The sequence below is a fragment of the Rattus norvegicus genome, chromosome 12 (assembly GCF_036323735.1).
Source record: "Rattus norvegicus strain BN/NHsdMcwi chromosome 12, GRCr8, whole genome shotgun sequence".
NCBI classification, from domain to species: Eukaryota; Metazoa; Chordata; class Mammalia; order Rodentia; family Muridae; genus Rattus; species Rattus norvegicus.
Window position 1 is genome coordinate 39981712 of NC_086030.1, and position 16302 is coordinate 39998013.

Below are 16302 nucleotides of genomic sequence, written 5' to 3' on the forward strand. Positions count from 1 at the left end.
TTTATCTCTCCCGGGGCGTTTTTTCCCCAATCTCTCGCCTCTGCAGATCTGAAGTCTTTAGAGGGGACTGTCTGCTTATTTTTATCTTTTTTCCTTGAGCTCTTTAATTTTTTACCCCACCCTGTTTCTGATATGCCATCTTGTACCTCCCCCAGCGCTCTCTGCTTTGCTATTACCGCTGGGCAGCTCCCATGCGACCTCTGACGCTGTCCGGCAGTAGCTAGAAATTCAAAAGCAATAGAGAAAGCACGAGGGCTGCTAAAACGATAATAAAAACTTCCGCCGTATCTAGCAGGGGAGTGAAGTGGAACAAATCAAGACTAGGCATGTTTCTCAGGGCCTACCTTTTAAACACTACAGTTCTGGATTCCTTCCGCAGACGGAAGACCCCCTCTTGGCGCCTGGTGATGGCGTGGCGTCCCGGGTTTCGGCACCAAAATGTCCCGCGCGACCTCGCCAGCAAGAATACACGGGGACACCGAATCCTTACTGCAGCTAAACGTTTATTGAATCTTTAAAGAGAGAGAGGCGCCGCATGGCCGGCATGGCGCGGCTTATATACACCCTAGCGCAGCGCATCCACACCTGATTGGTCGCTTACCCATGATCTCATTAGGCACACCCCAGAGTGGGCAAAGACCTGGCACGAAGGCACTCTTGCACATGCGCACACAGTTAACTTCCTGAAAGGAAGTCGGCTGGCGCGGCGGAGGCCAGCGCCATCTTGTAATGGCAAAGCTATCTCGGCCTTCCACGTGGGGCGCAGTGAAAGCCAGCGCCATCTTGTGGTGGCGAATGTTATTGTGGCCGTCTACAGCTCCTACCATGTAATTGGCTTTACTGGCTGGGACACCACTTAGTGGCAGAGCGCAGGCCTAGCATGCACAGGGCTCTAGGTATGTGTGTGCTCCTTGCTAACACACTAGCTGACTGGGTTAATAGAGTTCTGGGTTCATTTCCACTGCTGTCAGCCTTTCAGGCAGACACCAAGCCAGGAACCTGAGGCTCTTGGCCCCTGCTCCTTCCTGGCTTTTTATGCAGGACAGGAGGTCGCAGGATAAAAGCAGGGCCTGGCACAGCATGGTGGGTACTCTGTACTGATATACTTAGCCATCTTCTATAACTTTTTTGAGCACCCACTGTTAGCACTAAGGGCATAAAGCTCAGCCTTCCCCATGCTTTTTGTTTGTTTGTTTGTTTTGTTTGTTTGTTTTGGTCTTTTGAGATATGGCTTCTTTGTGCAGCCCTGGCTGTCCTGGAACTCATTCTGTAGACTAGGCTGGCCTCAAACTCAGAGATCCACTTACCTCTGCATCCCAAGTGCTGGGATTAAAGGTGTGCACCACCATTGCCTGGCTGCCCATACAACTTTTAAGAGCTCACTGTTGGCTGGGGGAGGTGAGTGAATGCAAGGGCCCTGAGGAAAAGATGGTCAGAGCTGTGTCGTGTCCTGAAGATCACCCACAAGTTGGGCACCAGAAGTTGGGAGACAGACCTTCTCTAACTGTGGCATAGGCCCAACAGGGAACTGAGATAGCGAAGGTGGGGAAGAGAGCAGGGCAAGATGCCTCAGTGGGTAAAGGTGCTTCCTGCTGGCCTGAGCTTAATCTCTAGGACCTACATCATAGAAGGAGACTGACTCTTGTAAATTGTCCTCTGACTTCCACACATGTGACCTGGAGAAAACATCACACACACACACACACACACACGCACACACACACACACACACACACAACTACTCCACACAAACTTCCTGGTATGTCCTTGTATTTTATTTGTGTGTGTGTGTGTGTGTGTGTGTGTGTGTGTGTGTGTGTGTGTGTAGGTATGCATGTGTGTGTGCGTGCTCATGCACATCTGTGTATGTCATGGGTACCACATACATACAGTGCCTACAGAAGCCTGAAGAGAGCATCAAAGTCCCTGGAACTGGAGTTCCGGCACGGGCGGTTTGTTATGGGTTCTGGGGACTGAACCTAGGTTCTCCTCAAGAGCAGTAAGCACTTAACCACTGAGCCACCTCTCCAGCTCCCAGAATGTCATGATCTCAACGCTGTCCAAGTTTATGGAAAGTGTTCTGCACGGTGCTCCACACCCAGGAGGCTTCCCTTACACGGTGGTGGTGTATTTTCTGAGATAGGGTCTCACTGTGTGGCTTCGGCTGATGTGGAACTTGCTGTGTAGACCTGAGCTCCTAGACTCGCTTGTCCTGACCACCCCAGGGCTGGGGTTAAAGCTGTGCGCCACCACAGCGGACAGAAGCAAAGCCTCAGCACCACCCTTACCAGCAAGTCCAGCCAGATGGAGTCTCCGCTGACACCACGCCTTCATCAGTGTCCCTGCGTCAGTGTCCCTGCAGCTCCTATTTCTGTAGTGGAGGCGTCTGGGAGATTAGGATGATCTGGCTTAGATTTCGGACTGAAAATTTGCTGTTTTCTTTAACTTTCAGGGGTGATCGGCAGTTTTGTAGTCAGAAGGCAGCCTTCTACTCAATGAATTTGACAGCAGACCCACCTCACCGCGACTTTAAACTCATTGACCAGATCAACCCTTCCATCTTCTGTATTCATATTTCAAACTGTAAGTATTTGGATTTGACAGATTTTGGAAGATCCATTTTCTTTTAAGTTACTGTATGGAAGAACACCTCCTCACTCAGTTCATTTCAAGCACCCATCTCCTGTTCTGGCTGTGAATAATTCAAGCCCTGAGGCGGGTTTACAGGTGGCTTTATAGATCCTGGGCACACACTGACTTTAAGTATTTGCTCTGTAACTGGGTTTTTTTGGTTTTTTTTTGTTTTTTGTTTTTTGTGTTTTTTTTTTTTTTTTGGTTCTTTTTTTCGGAGCTGGGGACCGAACCCAGGGCCTTGCGCTTCCTAGGCAAGCGCTCTACCACTGAGCTAAATCCCCAACCCCTAACTGTCTTTATCTTACACTTGACTTCAAAGATGTTTATGCCATGGAGTCAGAGGGATCCAAGTTGTGCGTGCCGGTGTGTGTGTGTGTGTGTGTGTGTGTGTGTGTGTGTGTGTGTGTGTGTGTTCAGTGTTCATGTGCGTGCATGCACGTGCCTGTGTGCATGTGTGTGCATGGATGTTTATTTCCTCGTAGAGCAATGGTTAAAAATTAGTCTCATCTTTAAATGTTACCTGTGGTTTCCATTTCCTTTTTCTTTTTTATTTTTACTAAGGATATTTGCATGAATACAGGATCTTTATTTTTAACCCGAGCAGTCAGGTCAGGCGGATGTGTTGGTCCACAGTACTCCTGAATGTGTGCTACTCTCAGGATACCAGGCCCACTCATGGCCCTGTCAGCTAAATGTTATCATCTCCTTCCCATGTCTTTCCATGTTTGGGATTTGTTCCCTCATGACTAAAGACCCAGGGGAATGTACTTATCCAAAGTGACAAGTGACAGTGACTGTCTAAGCCCAGTGGGCATGGAGCCTGCCTCTTCCTCTCCAGTCAGACACAGCACAGGAAGTGGCTGCCAAGAGATTAGTCCTATCTTCTGACAGGCACCCTCAGAGAGTGTGCTCTAGAAGGGGGAAGAAGCAGACTCTTGTCCATGTGCTGGACAGAGTGACCAGCCTGACCCTTGCTTCTGCTGTGTAGTTTCCCTGTAGGCCTTCAGACTTAGATGCAGCCCAGTCGAGTGATCTTGCTTGTCTATTGAATTTTCATGACAGGGTCTTCTCATGGATCCTTTGCTGGCCTAGAACTCACCATAGAGACCAGGTGTTCTCAAATTCATGATGATTAGGGATTCTGATCATTTAACAAGTCTCAAGAAATCCTGGGAGAGGCAAATGTACAAGAAAATATCTTAAAATTTAATGTGTTTGTGTGTGTGCACGCACATGTGTGATTGTGTAGATTAGAGGGTGACTTGTATAAAGTCAGTTCTCTTCCTCTATGTAAGTTCTGAGGATCAAACTGAAGCTGTGAGGCCGACTGGCAAGCACCTTCACCTGCCGAGCCGCCTAGACAGCCCTGAAAGACGGTTTTCTTACAGGAGTCTTATGCTGCTAACTGTGGTTTCCAAAGTTCAGATGTCACATACTCCATATATTGCTGCTGATTTCCAATGCTTTGTCTACAGACAAGCCGGCGCTGTCTTTTGCCAATCCGGAAGTGCCAGATGAAAACAATTTTGATAGACTGATGGGAGCATCAGGTGGCTTTACACTGAGTGCCGAGTCAGGAGTTCCTTCCACAGCCACCTCAGATGACCCACAGCCCACTAAATATGAGGTAACCCAACAACCTGATGGCCATTGTTCATACATTCTGAAATACTCTTTCCTTATAAGCTAATTTCAGTATCGACGTATAACGCCAAACTGCCTGCCCCTTGGACACTGAGAGAAACAGGTAGAGGGAACTGGCCCACGGACTCAGTGTCAGATCGTCGTGACAAGCTCACCCTCCTGGTGTTGTCCCACCATCCTAGTCTTGGCGGTGATGAGGGTGGGATTCATGCTATGAATGAATTCCCCAACCCCCAGCCCCAGCCCTCTATACGTTTCTGGAATCACGTGTCACAGTGTAATTCAGCTGGTCCTTGAAATGATCTCCCGTCTCTACCTCCCGAGTGGAAGATCAACACCAGCCACTGTCTATTCTTGTCTGTTTATGGTGGACGCCTTTAGTAGCAACGTTTTGGAGGCAGGCAGATCTCTGAGTTTGAGGCCAGTCTGGTTTACAGAGCCAGTTTCAGAACAACCAGGGCTACACATGGAAACCCTGTCTTGAAAAACCAAAATAATAATTATGTTTTTATACTTATTTATTTTTGAGAAGAATCTCACTATGTAGCCTTGGCTGTCTGACCTCACTCTGTAGACCAGGCTGGCTTTGAAGTCTGGCAGCCTAGAGATCCGCCTGCCTCTGCTTTGAGTGCTGGGATTAAAAGTGTGAGCCACTCTGCTGGTATATTATGTTTGTGTGGGAGGGCATGTGCAAGTGAGCATGGAGACCAAGAGAAGGAGACGGATCCCTTAGATCCCTTAGAGGTGGAGTTACAGGTAGATCTAAGCTGCCTGATGTGGTTGTTGGAAGCTGCAGTGGGTCCTTTGCAAAAGTAGTATGTGTCTTTTTTTTTTTTTTTGGTTCTTTTTTTTCGGAGCTGGGACCGAACCCAGGGCCTTGCGCTTCCTAGGCAAGCGCTCTACCACTAAGCTAAATCCCCAACCCCAGTATGTGTCTTTAACCATTGAACCACCCACCCTTCCGCATAGGCCCCTCCCCCCCATCCACAGACACATACAGTCTCTGAGATTTTAATGAGTATCACATAGTGAGACAGGTAACAATATGGTGATGCTGGCACCACACACACACACACACACACACAAACATTCTCCTTAGCCTCTGTCTATTTACTTGAGATAGAGTCTTACCGTTTAACTCTGGTTCACCTACTCCCTGTGTGGACCAAGAAGACGTCTAATTTACAGACATGTGCCTGCCTCTGCCCCCCTAGTAGAGGACAGAACACAGATAAACCTGGGTTAAAGGCTCGAGCCACCACACCTACCCCAAGCAACTTTAATCCCAGCGTTGGGAGGCTGAGGCAAGAGGACCACTGAGCCCTGGCAGAGTGAGACTAGCTTGGGCAACAAATTAAGAGTCAGCTCAATAAATTCATGAAAATTAAGGGGCTAATACAGGGGTTCTCAACCTTCCTAAGGCTGTGACCCTCAAATACAGTTCCTCATGGTATTGTGACCCCCCAGCCATAAAATTATTTTCAATGCTATGTCATAACTGTCCTTTTGCTACAGTTCTAAATTGTAACGCAAAGATCTGGTGTGCGGGATGGTCTTAGATGACCCTGTGAAAGGGTCATTCAGCCCCAAGTTGAGAACTACTCATTTGTCTTCTTCTGGACCTGGCCTGAGAGTCTTTTTAGCATCTCTGCTCTGCTGGTCTCAGGAACTCTAAGCTTTTATTGCTTACTCTTGGCAGGGAGGGGCCTAGTGAAGCTGGCCAGCTTCAGGGACTTCCTGAAGTTCCTTTGAGTTGTTTACCTTTCTGTGTAAGGAACTTTCCTTCAGGGTGGACTATTTTGTTCTTGGAGGAAACTGTTAGACAGCAGTTTTGGCTGTGTAGTCCTGGCTGACCTGGGACTATGTATACCAGGCTGTCCTCAACCTCACAAAGATCCATCTGCCTCTGCCTACTGAGTGCTCCCACAAAATTCATTTTAAAAAGGTATGTGTGAGAATGACCCCCCATTCTCAGCACTGTATTCCCAAACCCTCAGCTGTGTGAGCACTGTGTCAGTAGGGACTGTGTTCAGCACTGCGTCCCTAAATCCCCAGCCCTGTGGGCACTGCCATGTGTCCAGCGCATGCTGTAGGAGCACCTTATCTAACCTGTGGGTGCTGTGTTTGCAGTATGGAGCCCTTCTGCAGACCGCAGGTGAATCTTCAGGGTCATTTCTGAAACTGCCTTCACCTCTCACTTCATCTCTGTGTGCAGATGAGAACCCTGCAGGTAAGAGGGTGCGGCTGTGCTTCCTGATGGCCACTAAAGCTTGCCAGTTACACAGGCTCATTGCCTGCAGACTCCAGGTAGAAAGCCTGAAAGGTCACCCCCTGAGGAGGTCCTTTCTACCTGGTCAGTGACCGCCTGAACCCCGTAGTGAGCGCCTGCAGTAGAATCTACCCATTTCAGGCAGCGTGAGTCTCTGCAGCGTCTGATTCAGCACTAATGAGTGCTGGTCACCAATCTGCATGGGGCTGCTTCTTGGCACCCAGGGGCTGTGACAGGGCTTAGCAGGGAAAGATGCTTGCCATCAAGCCTGGCAGCCTGAGCTTATCTTTGAGACTCCTCTCAGAGGACCGTATTAGCCTCTGCCTTCCACATCTACCACAAGTCAAATGTAATTTAAAAAACAAAAGAAAATAAATTGTTTTCACACTGCCCCTTGAGGTCATGCTAATATCCCTGCTTTGTCTCAGATGTGGAAATGGTGAGGCTTTAGTTTTCTTTCTATTGTTGTTGCTTTTTGGGTTTTTGTTTTTGTTTTTGTTTTTTAATTTTTTGGTTGTGAGTCTAGCTTTCAATAGCTGAGCCATCATCAGTCTAGTCCCAACCCTCCCCCACCTTTTTTCCCCATTTTTTAAATTTTTTGAGACACTGTCTCACTATATAGCCCCAGCTAACCCAGAACTATGTAGATCAGGTTGATTTAAAAAGTCCACCAGCAGGGGGCTGGGGATTTAGCTCAGTGGTAGAGCCCTTACCTAGGAAGCGCAAGGTCCTGGGTTCGGTCCCCAGCTCCTCCGAAAAAAAGAACAAAACAAAAAAAAAAAAAAAAAAGTCCACCTGCCCCTGCGCTTCTTTCTGCTATCCCTACATTAGATTTTTTTTTTTTTTTCGGAGCTGGGGACCGAACCCAGGGCCTTGCGCTTGCTAGGCAAGCGCTCTACCACTGAGCTAAATCCCTAACCCCCCACATTAGAATTAAAGTCATTGCCGTCATGCCTGGCTCTAGTTTGTTTTCTAGTTCCGTGGTCTCTCCCTGTGGATCAGCTCAGCCTCCCCAGTTCTGGGATTCTAGGTTTTGTCTGTCTGCATAGGACTTCTCGGGCTGACTCCCTCCCACAGTGAGAAAGAACACTGAGATCACTGGGCTCAAGTGCCTGGGTCCAACCCACTTCTAGGAGAGCAGAGAGGCCAAGAGCTCAGGCCTGGGCTCCAGGAGGCCAAAGCCATGGCTCTCTAACCCTCAGCTTTGAGCGACTGCAGTGAGCAAAGGGTGACAAGTTCTGTTGCAAAGAAGCTTCTTCCTTAGATAGGAGGTCAGTGTCAGGTAAGCCATGGAGTCTGGTAGGTGGGCACCGCAGACCCTAGCTCTTGGGAGACGGAGGAGGGAGGACCGATTTGAGACCAGCCGAGGCTACACAGTGAGGCCTTGTCTCCCAAAGCAAACAAGCCAAGCTCAGACCCCATTTCCACTGTTCAGATGGATTAAACTGAAAAAGGTGGAAGCTGTGGAGAGACAGACTCTCCTGCCGCAGTCGGTCGGGGACCATTGGTCACGCCCTGCCATAGGCAGCGTGATACGATCAACATTACCAGAGCTCCTGAAGGAAGGCTTGGCCCACACACAAGAGCCCCATGCAGATTGTGACAGCAACAGCCAAGGCTGAGACAACTGCTGTGGCCATTAGCTGGGAACTGGGGAGTAATTATGCTGCATCCGGGCGAGAGCGCTAATTATCCCTTCAGGATTGCTGGAAGGTTCAGCGTGCACACATTGCTCACGGGAAATGTGCAGAACAGTGCAGTGTGTGCATTCCTGTCCAAAAGGGGAAAATGGTTGTTTAAAAAATAACCTTTACGCATGTGTTTTGTTTCATTTGCATAGTACTTCTGAAAGCTTCAGCAGGCATCACCTTCCCCCTCTGAGGCACAGCCCTGGGTGGGGGCAGAACTGGGAGGAGACACTGTTCTGCATCTTCCAGGCATATTGTATTTAGACGATTTTGTGCATGTATTTCCTAGTTGAAACCCATTTTTAAGCCCCATTTTAAACTTGCTGCATTTGAGTTGTAGCTTATTTTGCCTTTTCTTTTTTTAAAAAGAATTATTTATTTATTATGTGAGTACACTGTAGCTGTCTTCAGACACACACTGGAAGAGCACATTGGATCCCATTACAGATGGTTGTGAGCCACCATGTAGTTGCTGGGATTTGAACCCAGGACCTCTGGAAGAGCAGTTGGTGTTTTTTTTTTTTTTTTTTTTTTTTTTTTTGGTTCTTTTTTTCGGAGCTGGGGACCGAACCCAGGGCCTTGCGCTTCCTAGGTAAGCAGTTGGTGTTCTTAACCACTGAGCCATCTCTCCAGCACCTATTTTACCTGTTCTATTGACTTTCCACTTCCCATTCTTGAGCTGAACATGTTCTGTATATCCCTCCCCAACTCCCCACGCCCTGGATGTTACCATTCCCAGCATTCCTGGTGAACCAGGCCTTCGAATGCAGCCGAAGGGTGGCCATAGAAGAGTGTGAAAGAATGGAAGCTCTCAGCATGGCTCACTACAGCAGCCCTGCCATTCTGAGGGTAAGAATCATCTGGAAACAGAACCGACTGACCCTGTAAGATGTAGAGTGGTCTCCGCATGCCCGGCCCAGGTGCGTCCTCTGGCACTGTGGCCTTGGTGGCTGCCCGAGGGATCTCTGTGAAGTTTGTCTGTGGCTCGGCTGGGTCTTGCTTGCACTCAGCTTTAACATTGACCTCATTTGTCTGGAGAGCCGCTGAGCAAGGCCAGGTCTTCAGTGACTTCTCACAAATCAACACCATAAAAAGTGGGCTCCCAGGACCAGCAGGGAAGGGAAGTGCATGTTTGCCTAGAGACAGGGGCCATCAGGAAAGGTCTAGCAGTGGGTGGAGGGCACCCAAGTCCCAAGGAAAGGGCCTTTCCCTTAGAGTTGGTGACAGCTGGGATGGCCGTGAGCAAGGCCCTGGCCTACTTGTCAGGGAGGACTGAAGAGAAAAAGAGGTGACTCAAGCATGGGACTATGTCCAAGGCCCCTCCTGGTTTCCAAGTTCTTACTAGGGCTGTGGAAGGGTGAGGCAGCCTCGGCAGCCATATTCAGTCGTTCACCCCTCCTCGATCCTTCGTGTTTTCTAAGTTGGTCCTCCAGGCCCAAGTTCTAGTAAGTTTGAATTCTCAAGTTGTCCTCGAGTGTGACAGGGTGTAGCTCTCTCTCAGTACAGGCTTGGGAGAGCATGTCTTATCTGCCACTCTCCCGGAGGACCCCAGCCATGATAGGGTATATAGCCATGAGAGTGGGAGGCAAGCCTTTGGAAGGACAGCTGTGTGATGTGGGAGACCAGAGACAGGCCCTGGGAGCCTTCTGTGCCAGGGACACGGCCCTGCTGTGAAGACAGGCGCAGCGAGAGGCAGTGTGGGATGGTGACAGCAAGGCAGGCAGGCCTTGGAGTGCTGCCGCTGAGGGAAGATGAGCTGGCAGAGGGAAGGTCAGTGGCTACCACATAGACGGAAGCGTGCGGTGGCCGGGCCTGCGTGGGGAATCTGCCATCATGTCAGTGGCGTCTCAAATAATGGCTGTGGCCTTTAGCTGAAGTCTGAAAAGGCTGTGGAAACTCATCCATTTGTTGGGCCTAACTTAGCTGTGGTTTATTTTTGTCTAGGTGCCTAATTCAACGACACAGGTAAAAGCATAAAGCCCCCCGCCCCTGCCTGCCTGCCTGCCTGCCTGCGTGCCTGTCTGTCTGTCTGTCTGTCTGTCTCTCTCTCTCTCTCTCTGTCTCTGTCTCTCTGTCTCTCTGTCTCTCTCTGGGTGTGTGTGGGTGTGTGATTTAGTGGGATGGGATGGGGAGGATGTATACATGTGTGTACAAAAACTGTTAGCCAGAGGTCAACCACCCATATCACATTCCTCAGTTACCTGATTTTTTTTTTTTTAAGATTTAATTTTACCCAGCCATAGAAGCACATGGCTTTACTCCCAGCAACTGGAAGGCAGAGGCAGGCAGATCTCTGTGAGCTCAAGGGCAGTGCAGTCCACATAGAGAGTTCCAGGCCAGCCATGGCAACACAGTGAGATCCTGTTTTCAAACAAAGCAAAATGTGTTTCCGTGACACAACCTCTAGAAAGTGCCTGTTTCTACCTTTGAAGCTGGCCCGGCCCACTCCATTACTGGGTAGCATCCAGTGGTCTTTTGATTTTAACAAGACCCAGCTAAGTCACAGCCCAGGGTCCCCACATGACTCTGCTGAGGTGGCATAGAGAGTTGTGCATACTAGATTACCTTTATCCTGTCCCCCATGTCCCCACACTGTCCCCACACTGTTCCCTGTGCGAGTGAGTGATTTGCCCTGAGAGGGCAGTTGTAGTGGCCTTGGTCATAAGAGCAGACGTGTAAGGGCTGCATCTTTAGTTCTAAAGTGATGGCTTCAACACTTGCCAGTATGAATTATAAACAGTTCAGCAAAATTGAAGACAACATGAAGAGCTTTGGGCGCCTTCCCAAATATGGCTTCCAAGAATTAACCTGGAGAGTCCTCGTCAGAAGCATCCTGTCTGTCCTCAGGATGTTTTGTCACTCTTCTGGTGTCATGATCCAGGCTTCCTGACAGTATTTAGAAAGTTTGCAGGCTCGGTCCTCCCCGATCCTGCTGCTTAGCCAGCCACTGTGTGTGAGCTGCCTGGAAGGCAGGCTGCACCTCCTGAGGCAAGGGTTTGCTCTGGGAAGCTGGGCTTCGGCTGTGAACCTAAGACTGAGTGTAGAGGTCTGCACTGTGTTCCGGTGTTAAGCGTGTGTGTATGTGTGTGTGAGCGTGTGTGAGTGTGAGAGAGCGTGTGTGTGAGAGTGTGTGTGCATGCGTGTGTGTGTGAGTGTGTGTGCCTGTGTGTGAGTGTGGGAGAGTGTGTGTGTGTGTGCCTGTGTGTGAGTGTGGGAGAGTGTGTGTGTGTGTGTGTGTGTGTGTGTGCACACGCGTGCACAGTTGGTCATACAATGGAACTGTGTATTTGTAATGTGCCGGGCAGTTTCCCCCTTTGGTGCTGGGTTGTGAACCCTGTTCTCCCATATGCTGGCCCTTCTGTCAAAGTGACCAATGCTCTGGCTTTGGTCAGAGGTTGTGCCAGCGTCTCTGCAGTCTAACCCAGGAGGTTTTCATCACTGTAAGAACTGTAGTATCCCTTAGGTGTCACTCCGTGGGCTTTTCAGTTCTGGTCCCTGATAACCACTTTGGTCTCTGCATTGGAATATCCATATTGAGTGCAGTCTGCAGGATATATGGCCTTTGGTGTCTGCTTTCTGTTCTTTCTTTTTTAAGATTTATTTATTAATGTCTGTGAGCACACTGTAGCCATCTTCAGACACACCAGAAGAGGACATCAGATCCCATTACAGGTGGTTGTGAGCCACCATGTGGTTGCTGGGAATTGAACTCAGGACCTCTGGAAGAGCAGTCAGTGCTCTTAACTGCTGCACCATCTCTTTTAAAACATTTCTTTTAAAAACATTTCTTTTTATTATTTTTAAACTATATTCTGGGAGTGGGAGGTGGCATACCTTTAATCCCAGAACTTGGGAGGCAGAGAGAGGCAGATCTCTGAGTTCCAGGCCAGCCTGGTCTACAGAGTGAGTTTTAGGACTGCTGGGGTTACACACAGAAGCCCTGTCCTGAACCTGCCCCACTCCCCCGCACCCCCGGAGATGATTATGTGCATGTCTCTCTGTGTGTGCAGTCCCAGAAGAAGGCGTCAGGCCACTTAGAGCTGTACTTACAGGTGGTTATGAGCCCCTCAGCATGGTTCCAGGAACAGTGCTCTTAACCACTGAGCCATCTCTGCAGCCCCTGGTGTCTGATTTCTTCCACTTACTGTTTTCAAGACTCACCCTGCAGTAGCACGTGTGGGTATTTGGTTTTCATGTGTGAGTCATGTTCCTTGTGAAGATGGACACTTGACACTGGTCCAGTTCTCAGCTGATGGACGTCCGGGTTGTTTCCGTGTCTGTGATGAATAGGCTTCTTAGAATGCACCTTTGAACACGTGTGGTGTGTGTGTGTGTGTGTGTGTGTGTGTGTGTGTGTGCTCGGAAATACCTTCACTCTTGCAAAGGTGTGTGCACTGTGTGCACAGTGTGGGTAGCAGTGGGTGTCCTCTGCTTTGCATTTGCTGCCACTGAGTGTTCATTTTAGGCTCTGGGTGCTGGAACAGGGTCACCTGTGCTGTATGTCGGATGTGGCTGGTAGCCTCATGACCAAGATACTTTCCCTCTCAGGTCTCCATCAAGATCCAGTCTATAATGTATCGGTCTCTGAATCACACACTGACCCAGTTAGAAGGCCGTGGTATCCTGCGGCCATCTCTGGTCAGCACTGGGCAAGACAGACTCTGCAGCAACGTTGTTCTCCAGGTAGGCATCCAGTGTGTCTGCAGTCTTGCTCCAACTGCCTGACTCCAGCCTGCTGGCTGCAGGGGAACTTCACACCTTCCCCTGCTGGACTGCTGGTCGCTACCGTGCTGGTTCTCTTCTTGGTTGACCTCCAGCTGCTCCTGCTGCTCTGCTCTCCCGCCAGAGAGCAGGCCTTCACCTGTCTACATGATCCAATACCTTGCAGGAATACATCACATTTTTCTTGTCAGTGGTTAGGACGATGGCTCAGTGGAGTAAGAGTGTTTGTTCCACAAGGATGCAGACCTGAGGTCAAATCCCTAGCACCTATGTAAAAAGCCAAGCATGGCTACCACCATAACCCCAGCACTGGGGGACAGCAGATCCCCAAGAGTCAGCCAGCCTCACTGAAATAGAGCTTGTGGTTCAATGAAGGACTGTGTCTCCAGGCAGTAAGTCTGAGAGTTACAGAGGAAGACACCCAGTGTCACTCTCTGGCCTCTGGCCTCTGGCCTCTGCATGTGCAGGCATGGGTACACACTCTCTCACACTCGCTCACACTCTGCATGTGCAGGCATGGGTACACACTCTCTCACACTCAGTCACAGGCACCATACATACAATTTATCGCTACCACCATTTGATGGGACTCATTTCTTCTGCAGAAATAGGCTGTTCACATTGTGCTTGAGTCAGCTGATCTGAAATGTCAAAACCCTGGGTACAGAGAGGCTGAGGTGACTGTCCACTAGGATGCTAAGGGGATACGAGTGACATGATTGGACAGCAGACTTGGGGGCTGTGGTCTTTCTGTGGCTGCTTTGTTGGAGTTGGTAACATGGCTGCTGAGCCCCATTCTTCCCCAGGTAAAGTACAGTCTGCTATACACAGCCAGCGGCCAGATCCAGGAAGCCGGCCTCTCCCTCGTGCTGGGGACGCTCATCAGCACCGTGAGTCTCCTGCAGCAGAAGTTTGAGATTCACTTTATTCAGGTGAGTCTGAGAGGAAGCCTGGCTTCTGGGGGCAGCACTGACAGTGGAGAAGCATGACCCAGCTCCCAGCCTGAGCTGCAGTAATGTGTGGGGTTTGCCTGGAAGCCGGGTGCTGTCCCATGCCTTGCAGGCTCACAGAGCGCTGTCCTCCCACTCTCTGGGATCTATTTATACTTCAGAACAGAGGGAGCTGCTCTTCCAGATGTTACAGTGAGAAGCACTGTGTTGCCCCCGCTCTTACCTAAATAATGTTGCCCAGGTCATCACCTTGTCTTTCAGCATGGCACCAAGCCTGTTCCTCTCAGTGGCAACCCTGGTTACAGAGTGGGACTCCCGCTGGCCGCTGGCTTTCAGCCTCAGAAGGGGTATCCTTTTTTTCCGGGTCTGTGGAGAAGGTCACCTTCCCTGTCTGCATGGTGGGCCGTGCTTCCATTTGTTGCCAGAGACGCTGTGGGCGGCCTATGGGAAGGAGGTACCTGATTGGCCAGAGCTTCCACTGAAAGCGCGTTCCACTGAAATGTGGCACGGCTGGTTTAAATGGAGTCTGGTGCTTTGGGGAAGATGGCAGTGCATTTAAAAGGACAGCTGGAGGCAGAGGGTTCTTCTAATCTTTGATTCATTTATTCAGTTGTTTTTAAGAAAGTCTCTCACTGCGTACTGGAGCTCACTATGTAGGCCAGGGTGGCCTCAAACTCAGGAGGATGCCTTGCCTCCTGAGTGCTGAGGTCAAAGGTCACTCTTTGGCATCGCTTCCAATCTCAGGCTGGCTGTGGCGGTGACTTGAGGAGTCTCCTGTCTCAGCCCCCTCACCTTACACTTCATTTCGAAACAAGGTTCCAGCAAGTCGGTCACCCTGACTGGTCTCACGCTCACTTGTAGCTCAGGTGGTCCTCAAATGTGCCCCCCTCAGCCTTTTGAGGGGCTTGATTGTGGGCCTGGCCACCGCAGCTGGCTGGAACTAGTTTGGAAGATGAGCCAATCAAGAAAGAGATTTGCTGCCGTGTTACCCTTCCTGGTAATAGGCCAGGGCCTGGAGGAGCCTGCGTCTCACTCAGGTCTCACAGCATGCGTGAAGCCATTTTCTTCCTAGACAGTCTGACTGCTCTGGAAGTGTTGACTGTCCCTTAACAGTCTGTGAATGTCTGGGATTATTCAGACAACGAACAGACAAGGCCAGCTTACTATTCTTCGTAGCACAGGCAAGCAGGACTGCCTGGCCAGCCACGGGCAGCGGGCTCCTGTGCTGTTTGGCTACAATGTGCAGTCTGGCTGTCAGCTCAGGTGAGTGGCTGTGGCAGAGATCACACATCCTTCAGCTTTAGCCACATCGATAGCACAGGCGTCACAGTGGAGGCTGACCCTAACCCTGTGTAGCTCAGGGCAGACTCGAACTCCTGGCCCTCCTGCCTGAGCCTTCTGAGATCTGCAATGGCATTTATGGATCTCTGGGTCTGTGTATTTGTTGATGAATTCCTACTCTGTACAAACCCTTCTCTTTGCTCCTCTCATCTCCCTTCCCCTGTACCCTTCCCACATCTTTGCAGTGACTCTGTTGTTAGTTTGACTGCTAGATGTCAGATCAGTGTTTCTTCCTAAGAGTTCCACCGAACACTTTGCCACAGGATGCCAGGAGACATGAGAAAGCCACTGTGTTTCCTGGCTTCTGCCCATGGCACAATGTTCAGAGGGGGCAGGGGAGTGGGAGACAAGTTGGGAAGCTGCTTTGGGCTATCTCCATGACCAGGATGTGCAAAGGCAGGGCCATGTCAGCAATTGGAGGATCACATTTTTGGAGAGGGAGGAAGAAGTGTAGAGGCTGACATGTCTTGGAGGTTGTCAGCTCCTCCCTCTGTTGGCCTCTCTTTCCTTCTCAAAGGTTGACAGGCACCATCCCATGCGGGCTTCTGGCACAGAAGATGCAGGATCTGCTGAGAGGCCAGGCCTTCCCTGACTACGTGGCTGCGTTTGGGAACTCACGAGCCCAGGATGTGCAGGACTGGGTGCCTGTGCACTTTGTCACCCACTCCTCCAACACGAAGGTAAAGACTGAGAGGCTGCTGGCCCCCCTCGAGTGTGCCTTCCTCTGCCTGGTGGGCCACAGGAGGCTAGGGAGGCACCAGGGCGGGAGGGAGGCAGGCAGGCAGGTTTCAGGGAGGGGGAGGGAGGAAGAAGGCTACAACCAAGCTGGGTGGGTTTCCAGCTCGCTCCTCTTCACGTGCCTTGATGAGTAGTTTTCAAGCGTCTGTTTGCTTCCCTGTGATGTGGAAACTGAATGGACCAGGACAGCACAGGACCCCAAGACCAAGTTCTCAGCACAGAGGAGATGTATTTGCCCCAGAGGGACAGAGGGCAAGGAATAAGAGACAAAAACAGGAGATAGAGGATGAGGGGGAAGGAGAAAGTAAGAAGGGAT

General features: G+C 50.2%; 1 protein-coding gene across 3 annotated transcripts in view; it reads left to right on the forward strand.

Moving 5' to 3' along the window:
• Positions 1-16302, forward strand: part of Tctn1 (tectonic family member 1) — a 33174-nt gene that overhangs the window by 11158 nt on the left and 5714 nt on the right. For all 3 annotated transcript variants that reach the window (XR_010056385.1, XM_017598330.3, NM_001401130.1), the window contains exons 3-12: positions 2453-2583; positions 4110-4261; positions 6409-6508; positions 8975-9084; positions 10180-10200; positions 12784-12918; positions 13764-13889; positions 14169-14254; positions 15030-15170; positions 15766-15928. Coding sequence is in view for 2 of the 3 variants with exons in the window: in XM_017598330.3 (XP_017453819.1) it covers positions 2453-2583; positions 4110-4261; positions 6409-6508; positions 8975-9084; positions 10180-10200; positions 12784-12918; positions 13764-13889; positions 14169-14254; positions 15030-15170; positions 15766-15928 (1165 nt within the window). In the remaining variant the exon portion in view is untranslated. The remainder of the gene's footprint in view (positions 1-2452; positions 2584-4109; positions 4262-6408; positions 6509-8974; positions 9085-10179; positions 10201-12783; positions 12919-13763; positions 13890-14168; positions 14255-15029; positions 15171-15765; positions 15929-16302) is intronic.